This window comes from Anomaloglossus baeobatrachus, chromosome 11, assembly GCF_048569485.1.
Source record: "Anomaloglossus baeobatrachus isolate aAnoBae1 chromosome 11, aAnoBae1.hap1, whole genome shotgun sequence".
NCBI lineage: Eukaryota > Metazoa > Chordata > Amphibia > Anura > Aromobatidae > Anomaloglossus > Anomaloglossus baeobatrachus.
Genome location: NC_134363.1, coordinates 197,178,143 through 197,194,771, shown reverse-complemented (window position 1 = coordinate 197,194,771; position 16,629 = coordinate 197,178,143). Strand labels below are relative to the sequence as shown.

Below are 16,629 nucleotides of genomic sequence, written 5' to 3'. Positions count from 1 at the left end.
CTTTCTGTCCTGCTCCAGCCCTCTCTCGGGCTGTGCTCAGGTCTGAGCCTGCACTCGCTCGGGTCTGAGCCTGTCTGCCCTCACTTGGGCTGTGCTCGGGTCTGAGACTGCCTGCCCTCTCTTGGGCTGAGACTGTCTGCCCTCTCTTGGGCTGTGCTCGAGTCTGAGACTGCCTGCCCTCTCTTGGGCTGTGCTCGGGTCTGAGCCTGCCCTCTCTCTGCCCTGTGCCTGCCCATGCCCTCTCTCTGCCCTCTTTCTTTCCTGCACCTACCCTCTCTCTGCCCTGTGCCTGCCCATGCCCTCTCTCTGCCCTGTGCCTGCCCCTGCCCTCTCTCTGCCCTCTTTCTTTCCTGCACCTGCCCTCTCTCTGCCCTCTCTCTGCCCTGTGCCTGCCCATGTCCTCTCTCTGCCCTGTGCCTGCCCTCTCTCTGCCCTGTGCCTGCCCCTGCCCTCTTTCTGTCCTGCTCCAGCCCTCTCTCGGGCTGTGCTCAGGCCTGAGCCTGCACTCGCTCGGGTCTGAGCCTGCCTGCCCTCACTTGGGCTGTGCTCGGGTCTGAGACTGCCTGCCCTATCTTGGGCTGAGACTGCCTGCCCTCTCTTGGGCTGAGACTGCCTGCCCTCTCTTGGGCTGAGACTGCCTGCCCTCTCTTGGGCTGAGACTGCCTGCCCTCTCTTGGGCTGAGACTGCCTGCACTCTCTTGGGCTGTGCTCTGGTCTGAGACTGCCTGCCCTCTCTTGGGCTGTGCTCGGGTCTGAGCCTGCCCTCTCTCTGCCCTGTGCCTGCCCCTGGCTTCTCTCTGCCCTCTTTCTTTCCTGCACCTACCCTCTCTTTCCCTCTTTCTTTCCTGCACCTACCCTCTCTCTGCCCTCTCTCTGCCCTGTGCCTGCCCATGCCCTCTCTCTGCCCTCTTTCTTTCCTGCACCTACCCTCTCTCTGCCCTCTATCTGCCCTGCGTCTGCCCTCGCTCGGGCTGTGCTCGGGCCTGCGCCTGCCCTCGCTCGGGCTCTGCTCGGGCCTGCGCCTGCCCCCGCTCGGGCTGTGCTCGGGCCTGCGCCTGCCCTCGCTCGGGCTCTGCTCGGGCCTGCACCTGCCCTCGCTCGGGCTCTGCTCGGTCCTGCACCTGCCCTCGCTCGGGCTGTGCTCGGGCCTGCGCCTGCCCTCGCTCGGGCTCTGCTCGGACCTGCGCCTACCCTCGATCGGGCTGTGCTTGGCCTGCGCCTGCCCTCGCTCGGGCTATGCTCGGGCTGCGCCTGCCCTCGCTCGGGCTGTGCATGGAGGTTTCTTGGTATTTGGTGTTTATAGCTGAGGTAAAATAAGCCCCTAACAGCTAACCCACCTTTATAAGTATGATCTTCCCACTGAGACAAGCTGCTGAGAACGCTCTCTTTTTACAGGAGTGGAGCTGTCATGTCAGATCAAACAAACAAATACAAAGAATCCACGCATCGAGTGGAAGAAGATTCGGAACGGCGATACGTCTTATGTCTATTTTCACAGTGTTATTCAAGGTTTGTGTGTACATTCTGCATTTCCATCTGTGCAGTCTCATGTTAGGTGAACCCCATTCACAGCATAGACACACTAAGATATATTTATTTTTATTAGGAGACTTGAAAAATCGGGCTGAAATCAAGGATGGGATTTCCCTGGTTATTTATAATGCTACCCGAACAGACAATGGGAAATATCGCTGTGAAGTGGCTGCAGCTGACGACCCGAAGAGTTTTGAAGAAATCACTATCAACCTAACAGTGACAGGTGAAGATGCCGCACCAGACGTGTTGTGGTTGTGAGGCCTCTGCCACCGGGTCTGTATCGTCCGATAACGCAGCAGAGTCTGCAGGCAATGGCTGGACCTCCACCACAGTCTGCAGGCAATGGCTGCACCTCCACCACAGTCTGCAGGCAATGGCTGGACCTCCACCACAGTCTGCAGGCAATGGCTGGACCTCCACCACAGTCTGCAGGCAATGGCTGGACCTCCACCACAGTCTGCAGGCAATGGCTGGACCTCCACCACAGTCTGCAGGCAATGGCTGGACCTCCACCACAGTCTGCAGGCAATGGCTGGACCTCCAGCACAGTCTGCAGGCAATGGCTGGACCTCCACCACAGTCTGCAGGCAATGGCTGGACCTCCACTACAGTCTGCAGGCAATGGCTGGACCTCCACCACAGTCTGCAGGCAATGGCTGGACCTCCACCACAGTCTGCAGGCAATGGCTGGACCTCCACCACAGTCTGCAGACAATGACTGCACCTCCACCACAGTCTGCAGACAATGACTGCACCTCCACCACAGTCTGCAGCCAATGGATGCACCTCCACCACAGTCTGCAGGCAATGGCTGGACCTCCACCACAGTCTGCAGCCAATGGCTGCACCTCCACCACAGTCTGCAGGCAATGGCTGCACCTCCACCACAGTCTGCAGGCAATGGCTGGACCTCCACCACAGTCTGCAGGCAATGGCTGGACCTCCACCACAGTCTGCAGGCAATGGCTGGACCTCCACCACAGTCTGCAGGCAATGGCTGGACCTCCACCACAGTCTGCAGGCAATGGCTGGACCTCCACTACAGTCTGCAGGCAATAACTGGACCTCCACCACAGTCTGCAGGCAATGGCTGGACCTCCACCACAGTCTGCAGGCAATGGCTGGACCTCCACCACAGTCTGCAGGCAATGGCTGGACCTCCACCACAGTCTGCAGGCAATGGCTGGACCTCCACCACAGTCTGCAGGCAATGGCTGGACCTCCACCACAGTCTGCAGGCAATGGCTGGACCTCCACCACAGTCTGCAGGCAATGGCTGGACCTCCACCACAGTCTGCAGGCAATGGCTGCACCTCCACCACAGTCTGCAGGCAATGGCTGCACCTCCACCACAGTCTGCAGGCAATGGCTGGACCTCCACCACAGTCTGCAGGCAATGGCTGGACCTCCACCACAGTCTGCAGGCAATGGCTGGACCTCCACCACAGTCTGCAGGCAATGGCTGGACCTCCACCACAGTCTGCAGGCAATGGCTGGACCTCAACCACAGTCTGCAGGCAATGGCTGGACCTCCACCACAGTCTGCAGGCAATGGCTGGACCTCCACCACAGTCTGCAGGCAATGGCTGGACCTCCACCACAGTCTGCAGGAAATGGCTGGACCTCCACCACAGTCTGCAGGCAATGGCTGGACCTCCAGCACAGTCTGCAGGCAATGGCTGGACCTCCACCACAGTCTGCAGGCAATGGCTGGACCTCCACCACAGTCTGCAGGCAATGGCTGGACCTCCACCACAGTCTGCAGGCAATGGCTGGACCTCCACCACAGTCTGCAGGCAATGGCTGGACCTCCACCACAGTCTGCAGGCAATGGCTGGACCTCCACCACAGTCTGCAGGCAATGGCTGGACCTCCACCACAGTCTGCAGGCAATGGCTGGACCTCCACCACAGTCTGCAGGCAATGGCTGGACCTCCACCACAGTCTGCAAGCAATGGATGGACCTCCACCACAGTCTGCAGGCAATGGCTGGACCTCCACCACAGTCTGCAGGCAATGGCTGGACCTCCACCACAGTCTGCAGGCAATGGCTGGACCTCCACCACAGTCTGCAGGCAATGGCTGGACCTCCACCACAGTCTGCAGGCAATGGCTGGACCTCCACCACAGTCTGCAGGCAATGGCTGGACCTCCACCACAGTCTGCAGGCAATGGCTGGACCTCCACCACAGTCTGCAGGCAATGGCTGGACCTCCACCACAGTCTGCAGGCAATGGCTGGACCTCCACCACAGTCTGCAGGCAATGGCTGGACCTCCACCACAGTCTGCAGGCAATGGCTGGACCTCCACCACAGTCTGCAGGCAATGGCTGGACCTCCACCACAGTCTGCAGGCAATGGCTGGACCTCCACCACAGTCTGCAGGCAATGGCTGGACCTCAACCACAGTCTGCAGGCAATGGCTGGACCTCCACCACAGTCTGCAGGCAATGGCTGGACCTCCACCACAGTCTGCAGGCAATGGCTGGACCTTCACCACAGTCTGCAGGCAATGGCTGGACCTCCACCACAGTCTGCAGGCAATGGCTGGACCTCCACCACAGTCTGCAGGCAATGGCTGGACCTCCACCACAGTCTGCAGGCAATGGCTGGACCTCCACCACAGTCTGCAGGCAATGGCTGGACCTCCACCACAGTCTGCAGGCAATGGCTGGACCTCCACCACAGTCTGCAGGCAATGGCTGGACCTCCACCACAGTCTGCAGGCAATGGCTGGACCTCCACCACAGTCTGCAGGCAATGGCTGGACCTCCACCACAGTCTGCAGGCAATGGCTGGACCTCCACCACAGTCTGCAGGCAATGGCTGGACCTCCACCACAGTCTGCAGGCAATGGCTGGACCTCCACCACAGTCTGCAGGTAATGGCTGGACCTCCACCACAGTCTGCAGGCAATGGCTGGACCTCCACCACAGTCTGCAGGCAATGGCTGGACCTCCACCACAGTCTGCAGGCAATGGCTGGACCTCCACCACAGTCTGCAGGCAATGGCTGGACCTCCACCACAGTCTGCAGGCAATGGCTGGACCTCCACCACAGTCTGCAGGCAATGGCTGGACCTCCACCACAGTCTGCAGGCAATGGCTGGACCTCCACCACAGTCTGCAAGCAATGGATGGACCTCCACCACAGTCTGCAGGCAATGGCTGGACCTCCACCACAGTCTGCAGGCAATGGCTGGACCTCCACCACAGTCTGCAGGCAATGGCTGGACCTCCACCACAGTCTGCAGGCAATGGCTGGACCTCCACCACAGTCTGCAGGCAATGGCTGGACCTCCACCACAGTCTGCAGGCAATGGCTGGACCTCCACCACAGTCTGCAGGCAATGGCTGGACCTCCACCACAGTCTGCAGGCAATGGCTGGACCTCCACCACAGTCTGCAGGCAATGGCTGGACCTCCACCACAGTCTGCAGGCAATGGCTGGACCTCCACCACAGTCTGCAGGCAATGGCTGGACCTCCACCACAGTCTGCAGGCAATGGCTGGACCTCAACCACAGTCTGCAGGCAATGGCTGGACCTCCACCACAGTCTGCAGGCAATGGCTGGACCTCCACCACAGTCTGCAGGCAATGGCTGGACCTCCACCACAGTCTGCAGGCAATGGCTGGACCTCCACCACAGTCTGCAGGCAATGGCTGGACCTCAACCACAGTCTGCAGGCAATGGCTAGACCTCCACCACAGTCTGCAGGCAATGGCTGGACCTCCACCACAGTCTGCAGGCAATGGCTGGACCTTCACCACAGTCTGCAGGCAATGGCTGGACCTCCACCACAGTCTGCAGGCAATGGCTGGACCTCCACCACAGTCTGCAGGCAATGGCTGGACCTCCACCACAGTCTGCAGGCAATGGCTGGACCTCCACCACAGTCTGCAGGCAATGGCTGGACCTCCACCACAGTCTGCAGGCAATGGCTGGACCTCCACCACAGTCTGCAGGCAATGGCTGGACCTCCACCACAGTCTGCAGGCAATGGCTGGACCTCCACCACAGTCTGCAGGCAATGGCTGGACCTCCACCACAGTCTGCAGGCAATGGCTGGACCTCCACCACAGTCTGCAGGCAATGGCTGGACCTCCACCACAGTCTGCAGGCAATGGCTGGACCTCCACCACAGTCTGCAGGTAATGGCTGGACCTCCACCACAGTCTGCAGGCAATGGCTGGACCTCCACCACAGTCTGCAGGCAATGGCTGGACCTCCACCACAGTCTGCAGGCAATGGCTGGACCTCCACCACAGTCTGCAGGCAATGGCTGGACCTCCACCACAGTCTGCAGGCAATGGCTGGACCTCCACCACAGTCTGCAGGCAATGGCTGGACCTCCACCACAGTCTGCAGGCAATGGCTGGACCTCCACCACAGTCTGCAGGCAATGGCTGGACCTCCACCACAGTCTGCAGGCAATGGCTGGACCTCCACCACAGTCTGCAGGCAATGGCTGGACCTCCACCACAGTCTGCAGGCAATGGCTGGACCTCCACCACAGTCTGCAGGCAATGGCTGGACCTCCACCACAGTCTGCAGGCAATGGCTGGACCTCCACCACAGTCTGCAGGCAATGGCTGGACCTCCACCACAGTCTGCAGGCAATGGCTGGACCTCCACCACAGTCTGCAGGCAATGGCTGGACCTCCACCACAGTCTGCAGGCAATGGCTGGACCTCCACCACAGTCTGCAGGCAATGGCTGGACCTCCACCACAGTCTGCAGGCAATGGCTGGACCTCCACCACAGTCTGCAGGCAATGGCTGGACCTCCACCACAGTCTGCAGGCAATGGCTGGACCTCCACCACAGTCTGCAGGCAATGGCTGGACCTCCACCACAGTCTGCAGGCAATGGCTGGACCTCCACCACAGTCTGCAGGCAATGGCTGGACCTCCACCACAGTCTGCAGGCAATGGCTGGACCTCCACCACAGTCTGCAGGCAATGGCTGGACATCCACCACAGTCTGCAGGCAATGGCTGGACCTCCACCACAGTCTGCAGGCAATGGCTGGACCTCCACCACAGTCTGCAGGCAATGGCTGGACCTCCACCACAGTCTGCAGACAATGACTGCACCTCCACCACAGTCTGCAGACAATGGATGCACCTCCACCACAGTCTGCAGGCAATGGCTGGACCTCCACCACAGTCTGCAGGCAATGGCTGCACCTCCACCACAGTCTGCAGCCAATGGCTGCACCTCCACCACAGTCTGCAGCCAATGGCTGGACCTCCACCACAGTCTGCAGGCAATGGCTGGACCTCCACCACAGTCTGCAGGCAATGGCTGGACCTCCACCACAGTCTGCAGACAATGGCTGGACCTCCACCATAGTCTGCAGACAATGGCTGGACCTCCAGCACAGTCTGCAGGCAATGGCTGGACCTCCACCACAGTCTGCAGCCAATGGCTGGACCTCCACCACAGTCTGCAGCCAATGGCTGGACCTCCACCACAGTCTGCAGCCAATGGCTGGACCTCCACCACAGTCTGCAGGCAATGGCTGGACCTCCACCACAGTCTGCAGCCAATGGCTGGACCTCCACCACAGTCTGCAGGCAATGGCTGGACCTCCACCACAGTCTGCAGGCAATGGCTGGACCTCCACCACAGTCTGCAGGCAATGGCTGGACCTCCACCACTCTCTGCTAATGGAAGAGTCCCACGCTTTTTTGATTAGCTGCTAGATACAGTGTAATCACCCCCCTCACCAGTCACATATGTACAGCGTCTCCCAGGGGAAGATACAGTGTAATCACCCCTCTCACCAGTCACATATGTACAGCGTCCCCAGGGGAGGATACAGTGTAATCACCCCCCTCACCAGTCACATATGTACAGCGTCTCCCAGGGGAGGATACAGTGTAATCACCCCTCTCACCAGACACATATGTACAGCGTCCCCCAGGGGAGGATACAGTGTTATCACCCCTCTCACCAGTCACATATGTACAGCGTCCCCCGGGGAGGATACAGTGTAATCACCCCCCTCACCAGTCACATATGTACAGCGTCCCCCCGGGGAGGATACAGTGTAATCACCCCCCTCACCAGTCACATATGTACAGCGTCCCCCGGGGAGGATACAGTGTAATCACCCCCCTCACCAGTCACATATGTACAGCGTCCCCCGGGGGAGGATACAGTGTAATCACCCCCCTCACCAGTCACATATGTACAGCGTCCCCCAGGGGAGGATACGGTGTAATCACCCCTCTCACCTGTCACATATGTACAGCGTCCCCCAGGGAGGATACAGTGTAATCACCCCCTCACCAGTCACATATGTACAGCGTCCCCCAGGGGGGGATACAGTGTAATCACCCCTCTCACCAGTCACATATGTACAGCGCCCCCTGGGGAGGATACAGTGTAATCACCGCTCTCACCAGTCACATATGTACAGCGCCCCTCGGGGAGGATCCAGTGTAATCACCCCTCTCACCAGTCATATATGTACAGCGTCCCCCAGGGGAGGATACAGTGTAATCACCACCCTCACCAGTCACATCTGTACAGCGTCCCCCGGGGGAGGATACAGTGTAATCATCGTTCTCACTAGTCACATATGTACAGCGCCCCCCGGGGAGGATACAGTGTAATCACCCCTCTCACCAGTCACATATGTACAGCGACCCCCGGGGAGGATACAGTGAAATCACCCCTTTCACCAGTCACATATGTACAGCGCCCCCCGGGGAGGATACAGTGTAATCACCCCCCTCACCAGTCACATATGTACAGCGTCTCCCAGGGGAAGATACAGTGTAATCACCCCTCTCACCAGACACATATGTACAGCGTCCCCCAGGGGAGGATACAGTGAAATCACCCCTTTCACCAGTCACATATGTACAGCGCCCCCCGGGGAGGATACAGTGTAATCACCCCCCTCACCAGTCACATATGTACAGCGTCTCCCAGGGGAAGATACAGTGTAATCACCCCTCTCACCAGTCACATATGTACAGCGTCTCCCAGGGGAAGATACAGTGTAATCACCCCTCTCACCAGTCACATATGTACAGCGTCTCCAGGGGAGGATACAGTGTAATCACCCCCCTCAGCAGTCACATATGTACAGCGTCCCCCAGGGGAGGATACGGTGTAATCACCCCTCTCACCTGTCACATATGTACAGCGTCCCCCAGGGAGGATCCAGTGTAATCACCCCTCTCACCAGTCACATATGTACAGCGTCCCCCAGGGGAGGATACAGTGTAATCACCCCCCTCACCAGTCACATATGTACAGCGTCCCCCAGGGGGGGATACAGTGTAATCACCCCTCTCACCAGTCACATATGTACAGCGCCCCCTGGGGAGGATACAGTGTAATCACCGCTCTCACCAGTCACATATGTACAGCGCCCCTCGGGGAGGATCCAGTGTAATCACCCCTCTCACCAGTCATATATGTACAGCGTCCCCCAGGGGAGGATACAGTGTAATCACCACCCTCACCAGTCACATCTGTACAGCGTCCCCCGGGGGAGGATACAGTGTAATCATCGTTCTCACTAGTCACATATGTACAGCGCCCCCCGGGGAGGATACAGTGTAATCACCCATCTCACCAGTCACATATGTACAGCGACCCCCGGGGAGGATACAGTGTAATCACCCCCCTCACCAGTCACATATGTACAGCGTCCCCCGGGGAGGATTCAGTGTAATCACCTCTCTCACCAGTCACAGATGTACAGCGTCCCCCTGGGGAGGATACAGTATAATCACCTCTCACCAGTCACATATGTACAGCGTTCCCCAGGGGAGGATACAGTGTAATCACCACTCTCACCAGTCACATATGTACAGCGTTCCCCAGGGGAGGATACAGTGTAATCACCCCTCTCACCAGACACATATGTACAGCGTCCCCCAGGGGAGGATACAGTATAATCACCGCTCTCACCAGTCACATATGTACAGCGTCCCCCAGGGGAGGATACAGTATAATCACCTCTCTCACCAGTCACATATGTACAGCGTCCCCCAGGGGAGGATACAGTGTAATCACCCCCCTCACCAGTCACATATGTACAGCGTCCCCAGGGGAGGATACAGTGTAATCACCCCTCTCACCAGTCACATATGTACAGCGTCCCCCAGGGGAGGATACAGTGTAATCACCCCCCTCACCAGTCACATATGTACAGCGTCCTCCAGGGGAGGATACAGTGTAATCACCCCCCTCACCAGTCACATATGTACAGCGTCCTCCAGGGGAGGATACAGTGTAATCACCCCCCTCACCAGTCACATATGTACAGCGTTCCCCAGAGTAGGATGCAGTGTAATCAGCCATCTCACCAGTAACGTGTACAGCGTCCCCCGGGGAGGATACATTGTAATCACCAGTCACATATGTACAGCGTCCCCCCGGGGAGGATACAGTGTAATCAACACTCTCACCAGTCACATATGTACAGCGTCCCCCGGGGAGGATACAGTGTAATCACCCCTCTCACCAGTAACATATGTACAGTGTCCCCCGGGGAGGATACAGTGTAATCACCCCCCTCACCAGTCACATATGTACAGCGTCCCCCAGGGGAGGATACAGTGTAATCACCGCTCTCACCAGTAAGATATGTACAGCGTCCCCCGGGGAGGATACACTGTAATCACCCCCCTCACCAGTCACATATGTACAGCGTCCCCCAGGGGAGGATACAGTGTAATCACCGCTCTCACCAGTAAGATATGTACAGCATCCCCAGGGGAGGATACAGTGTAATCACCGCCTCACCAGTCACATATGTACAGCGTCGCCAGGGGCGTATACAGTATAATCACCCCCCTTTCACCAGTCACATATGTACAGCGTCCCCAGGGAGAGATACAGTATAATCACCCCTCTCACCAGTCACATATGTACAGCGTGCCCCAGAGGAGGATACAGTGTAATCACCACCCTCACCAGTCACATATGTACAGCGCCCCCCGGGGAGGATACAGTGAAATCACCCCTTTCACCAGTCACATATGTACAGCGTCCCCAGGGAAAGATACAGTGTAATCACCCCTCTCACCAGTCACATATGTACAGCGTCCCCCAGGGGAGGATACAGTGTAATCACCCCCTCACCAGTCACATATGTACAGCGTCCCCCTGGGGAGGATACAGTGTAATCACCACTCTCACCAGTCACATATGTACAGTGTCCCCCTGGGGAGGATACAGTATAATCACCTCTCTCACCAGTCACATATGTACAGCGTTCCCCCCGGGAAGGATACAGTGTAATCACCTCTCTCACCAGTCACATATGTACAACGTCGCCAGGGGAGTATACAGTGTAATCAACCCCCTTTACCAGTCACATATGTACAGCGTCCCCAGGGGAGGATACAGTGTAATCACCCCCCTCACCAGTCACATATGTACAGCGTCCCCCAGGGGAGGATACAGTGTAATCACCCCCCTCACCAGTCACATATGTATAGCGTCCCCCGGGGAGCATACAGTGTAATCACCCCTCTCACCAGTCACATATGTACAGCGTCCCCTAGGGGAGGATACAGTGTAATCACCCCCTCACCAGTCACATATGTACAGCGTCCCCAGGGGAGGATACAGTGTAATCACCCCCCTCACCAGTCACATATGTACAGCGTCCCCCAGGGGAGGATACAGTGTAATCACCAGTCACATATGTACAGCGTCCCCCCGGGGAGGATACAGTGTAATCACCCCCCTCACCAGTCACATATGTACAGCGTCCCCCAGGGGAGGATACACTGTAATCACCCCCCTCACCAGTCACATATGTACAGCGTCCCCCAGGGGAGGATACAGTGTAATCACCCCTTTCACCAGTCACATATGTACAGCGTCCCCAGGGAAAGATACAGTGTAATCACCCCTCTCACCAGTCACATCTGTAAAGCGTCCCCCAGGGGAGGATACAGTGTAATCACCCCCTCACCAGTCACATATGTACAGCGTCCCCCTGGGGAGGATACAGTATAATCACCTCTCTCACCAGTCACATATGTACAGCGTCCCCCTGGGGAGGATACAGTATAATCACCCCCCTCACCAGTCACATATGTACAGCGTTCCCCAGGGGAGGATACAGTGTAATCACCGCCTCACCAGTCACATATGTACAGCGACGCCAGGGGAGGATACAGTGTAATCACCCCCCTCACCAGTCACATATGTACAGTGTCCCCAGGGGTGGATACAGTGTAATCACCCCCCTCACCAGTCACATATGTACAGCGTCTCCAGGGGAGGATACAGTGTAATCACCCCCCTCACCAGTCACATATGTACAGTGTCCCCAGGGGAGGATACAGTGTAATCACCTTTCTCACCTGTCACATATGTACAGCGTCTCCAGGGGAGTATACAGTGTAATCACCCCCTCACCAGTCACATATGTACATCGTCGCCAGGGGAGGATACAGTGTAATCACCCCCCTCACCAGTCACATATGTACAGCGTCCCCCAGGGGAGGATACAGTGTAATCACCCCCCTCACTAGTTACATATGTACAGCGTCCCCCGGGGAGGATACAGTGTAATCACCACTCTCACCAGTCACATATGTACAGCGTTCCCCAGGGGAGGATACAGGGTAATCACCGCCTCACCAGTCACATATGTACAGCGTCCCCCGGGGAGGATCCCGTGTAATCACCCCCCTCACCAGTCACATATGTACAGCGCCCCCCGGGAAGGATACAGTGTAATCACCGCTCTCACCAGTCACATATGTACAGCGTCCCCCAGCGGAGGATACAGTGTAATCACCCCTTTCACCAGTCACATTTGTACAGCGTCCCCCGGGGAGGATACAGTGTAATCACCCCCCTCACCAGTCACATATGTACAGCGTTCCCCCAGCGGAGGATACAGTGTAATCACCCCTTTCACCAGTCACATATGTACAGCGCCCCTCGGGGAGGATCCAGTGTAATCACCCCTCTCACCAGTCACATATGTACAGCGTCCCCCAAGGGAGGATACAGTGTAATCACCCCCTCACCAGTCACATATGTACAGCGTTCCCCAGGGGAGGATACAGGGTAATCACCGCCTCACCAGTCACATATGTACAGCGTCCCCCGGGGAGGATCCCGTGTAATCACCCCCCTCACCAGTCACATATGTACAGCGCCCCCCGGGAAGGATACAGTGTAATCACCGCTCTCACCAGTCACATATGTACAGCATCTCCAGGGGAGGATACAGTGTAATCACCACCCTCACCAGTCACATATGTACAGCGTCCCCCAGCGGAGGATACAGTGTAATCACCCCTTTCACCAGTCACATTTGTACAGCGTCCCCCGGGGAGGATACAGTGTAATCACCCCCCTCACCAGTCACATATGTACAGCGTCCCCCAGCGGAGGATACAGTGTAATCACCCCTTTCACCAGTCACATATGTACAGCGCCCCTCGGGGAGGATCCAGTGTAATCACCCCTCTCACCAGTCACATATGTACAGCGTCCCCCAAGGGAGGATACAGTGTAATCACCCCCTCACCAGTCACATATGTACAGCGTCCCCCAGGTGAGGATACAGTGTAATCACCCCTCTCACCAGTCACATATGTTCAGCGTCCCCCGGGGAGGATACAGTGTAATCACCGCTCTCACCAGTCACATATGTACAGCGTCCCCAAGGGAGGATACAGTGTAATCACCCCCTCACCAGTCACATATGTACAGCATCCCCCACGGGAGGATACAGTGTAATCATCCCCTTCTCTGGTCACATATGTACAGTGTCCCCAAGGGAGGATACAGTGTAATCACCCCCTCACCAGTCACATATGTACAGCGTCCTCCAGGGGAGGATACAGTGTAATCATCCCCTTCTCTGGTCACATATGTACAGCGTCCCCAAGGGAGGATACAGTGTAATCTCCCCCTCACCAGTCACATATGTACAGCGTCCTCCAGGGGAGGATACAGTGTATTCACCGCTCTCACCAGTCACATATGTACAGCGTCCCCCAGGGGATGATACAGTGTAATCACCCCTCTCAACAGTCACATATGTACAGCGTCCCCCAGGGGAGGATACAGTGTAATCATCCCTCTCACCTGTCACATATGTACAGTGTCCCCAGGGGAGGATACAGTGTAATCACCCCTCTCACCAGTCACATATGTACAGCGTCCCCCGGGGAGGATACAGTGTAATCACCCCCCTCACCAGTCACATATGTACAGCGTCCCCCAGGGGAAGATACAGTGTAATCACCCCTCTCACCAGTCACATATGTACAGCGTCCTCCAGGGGAGGATACAGTGTATTCACCGCTCTCACCAGTCACATATGTACAGCGTCCCCCAGGGGATGATACAGTGTAATCACCCCTCTCACCAGTCACATATGTACAGCGTCCCCCAGGGGAGGATACAGTGTAATCATCCCTCTCACCTGTCACATATGTACAGTGTCCCCAGGGGAGGATACAGTGTAATCACCCCTCTCACCAGTCACATATGTACAGCGTCCCCCGGGGAGGATACAGTGCAATCACCCCCCTCACCAGTCACATATGTACAGCGTCCCCCAGGGGAAGATACAGTGTAATCACCCCTCTCACCAGTCACATATGTACAGCATCCCCCAGGGAAGGATACGGTGTAATCACCCCCCTCACCAGTCACATATGTACAGCATCCCCCAGGGAAGGATACAGTGTAATCACCCCCTTCTCTAGTCACATATGTACAGCGTCCCCCAGGGGAAGATACAGTGTAATCACCCCTCTCAACAGTCACATATGTACAGCGTCCCCCAGGGGAGGATACAGTGTAATCATCCCTCTCACCAGTCACATTTGTACAGCGTCCCCCAGGGAAGGATACAGTGTAATCACCCCCTTCTCTAGTCACATATGTACAGCGTCCCCCAGGGGAGGATACAGTGTAATCACCCCTCTCACCAGTCTCATATGTACAGTGTCCCCCGGGGAGGATACAGGGTAATCACCCCTCTCACCAGTCACATATGTACAGCGTCCACCAGGGGATGATACAGTGTAATCACCCCTCTCACCAGTCACATATGTACAGCGTCCCCCAGGGGAAGATACAGTGTAATCACCCCTCTCAACAGTCACATATGTACAGCGTCCCCCAGGGGAGGATACAGTGTAATCATCCCTCTCACCAGTCACATTTGTACAGCGTCCCCCAGGGAAGGATACAGTGTAATCACCCCCTTCTCTAGTCACATATGTACAGCGTCCCCCAGGGGAGGATACAGTGTAATCACCCCCCTCACCAGTCTCATATGTACAGTGTCCCCCGGGGAGGATACAGGGTAATCACCCCTCTCACCAGTCACATATGTACAGCGTCCCCCAGGGGATGATACAGTGTAATCACCCCTCTCACCAGTCACATATGTACAGCGTCCCCCAGGGGAGGATACAGTGTAATCATCCCTCTCACCTGTCACATATGTACAGTGTCCCCAGGGGAGGATACAGTGTAATCACCCCTCTCACCAGTCACATATGTACAGCGTCCCCCGGGGAGGATACAGTGTAATCACCCCCCTCACCAGTCACATATGTACAGCGTCCCCCAGGGGAAGATACAGTGTAATCACCCCTCTCACCAGTCACATATGTACAGCGTCCTCCAGGGGAGGATACAGTGTATTCACCGCTCTCACCAGTCACATATGTACAGCGTCCCCCAGGGGATGATACAGTGTAATCACCCCTCTCACCAGTCACATATGTACAGCGTCCCCCAGGGGAGGATACAGTGTAATCATCCCTCTCACCTGTCACATATGTACAGTGTCCCCAGGGGAGGATACAGTGTAATCACCCCTCTCACCAGTCACATATGTACAGCGTCCCCCGGGGAGGATACAGTGCAATCACCCCCCTCACCAGTCACATATGTACAGCGTCCCCCAGGGGAAGATACAGTGTAATCACCCCTCTCACCAGTCACATATGTACAGCGTCCCCCAGGGAAGGATACGGTGTAATCACCCCCCTCACCAGTCACATATGTACAGCATCCCCCAGGGAAGGATACAGTGTAATCACCCCCTTCTCTAGTCACATATGTACAGCGTCCCCCAGGGGAAGATACAGTGTAATCACCCCTCTCAACAGTCACATATGTACAGCGTCCCCCAGGGGAGGATACAGTGTAATCATCCCTCTCACCAGTCACATTTGTACAGCGTCCCCCAGGGAAGGATACAGTGTAATCACCCCCTTCTCTAGTCACATATGTACAGCGTCCCCCAGGGGAGGATACAGTGTAATCACCCCCCTCACCAGTCTCATATGTACAGTGTCCCCCGGGGAGGATACAGGGTAATCACCCCTCTCACCAGTCACATATGTACAGCGTCCACCAGGGGAGGATACAATGTAATCACCCCTCTCACCTGTCACATATGTACAGCGTCCCCCAGGGGAGGATACAGTGTAATCACCCCTCTCACCAGTCACATACGTACAGCGTTCCCCAGGGGAGGATACAGTGTAATCACCCCTCCCACCAGTCACATATGTACAGCGTCCCCCAGGGGAGGATACAGTGTAATCACCCCTCTCACCTGTAACATATGTACAGCGTCCCCCGGGGAGGATACAGTGTAATCACCCCTCTCACCAGTCACATATGTACAGCGTCTCCCAGGGGAGGATACAGTGTAATCACCCCCTCACCAGTCACATATGTACAGCGTCCCCCAGGGGAGGATACAGAATAATCACCCCCCTCACCAGTCACATATGTCATATGTACAGCGTCTCCAGAGGGGGGATACAGTGTAATCACCGCTCTCACCTGTCACATATGTACAATGTCCCCCGGGAAGGATACAGTGTAATCACCCCCCTCACCAGTCACATATGTACAGCGTCCCCCAGGTTAAGATATAGTGTAATCACCCCTCTCACCAATCACATATGTACAGCGTCCCCCAGGGGAGGATACAGTGTAATCACCGCTCTCACCAGTCACATATGTACAGCTTCCCCCGGGGAGGATACAGTGTAATCACCCCCCTCACCAGTCACATATGTACAGCGTCCCCCAGGGGAGGATACAGTGTAATCAC

At 56.5% G+C, this 16,629-nt stretch overlaps 1 protein-coding gene across 2 annotated transcripts in view; it reads left to right on the top strand.

The window, feature by feature from the left end:
- Positions 1-16,629, top strand: part of JAM3 (junctional adhesion molecule 3) — a 145,068-nt gene that overhangs the window by 95,253 nt on the left and 33,186 nt on the right. For both annotated transcript variants that reach the window (XM_075329175.1, XM_075329174.1), the window contains exons 3-4: positions 1,396-1,509; positions 1,607-1,759. In XM_075329175.1, the coding sequence (XP_075185290.1) occupies positions 1,396-1,509; positions 1,607-1,759 (267 nt within the window). The remainder of the gene's footprint in view (positions 1-1,395; positions 1,510-1,606; positions 1,760-16,629) is intronic.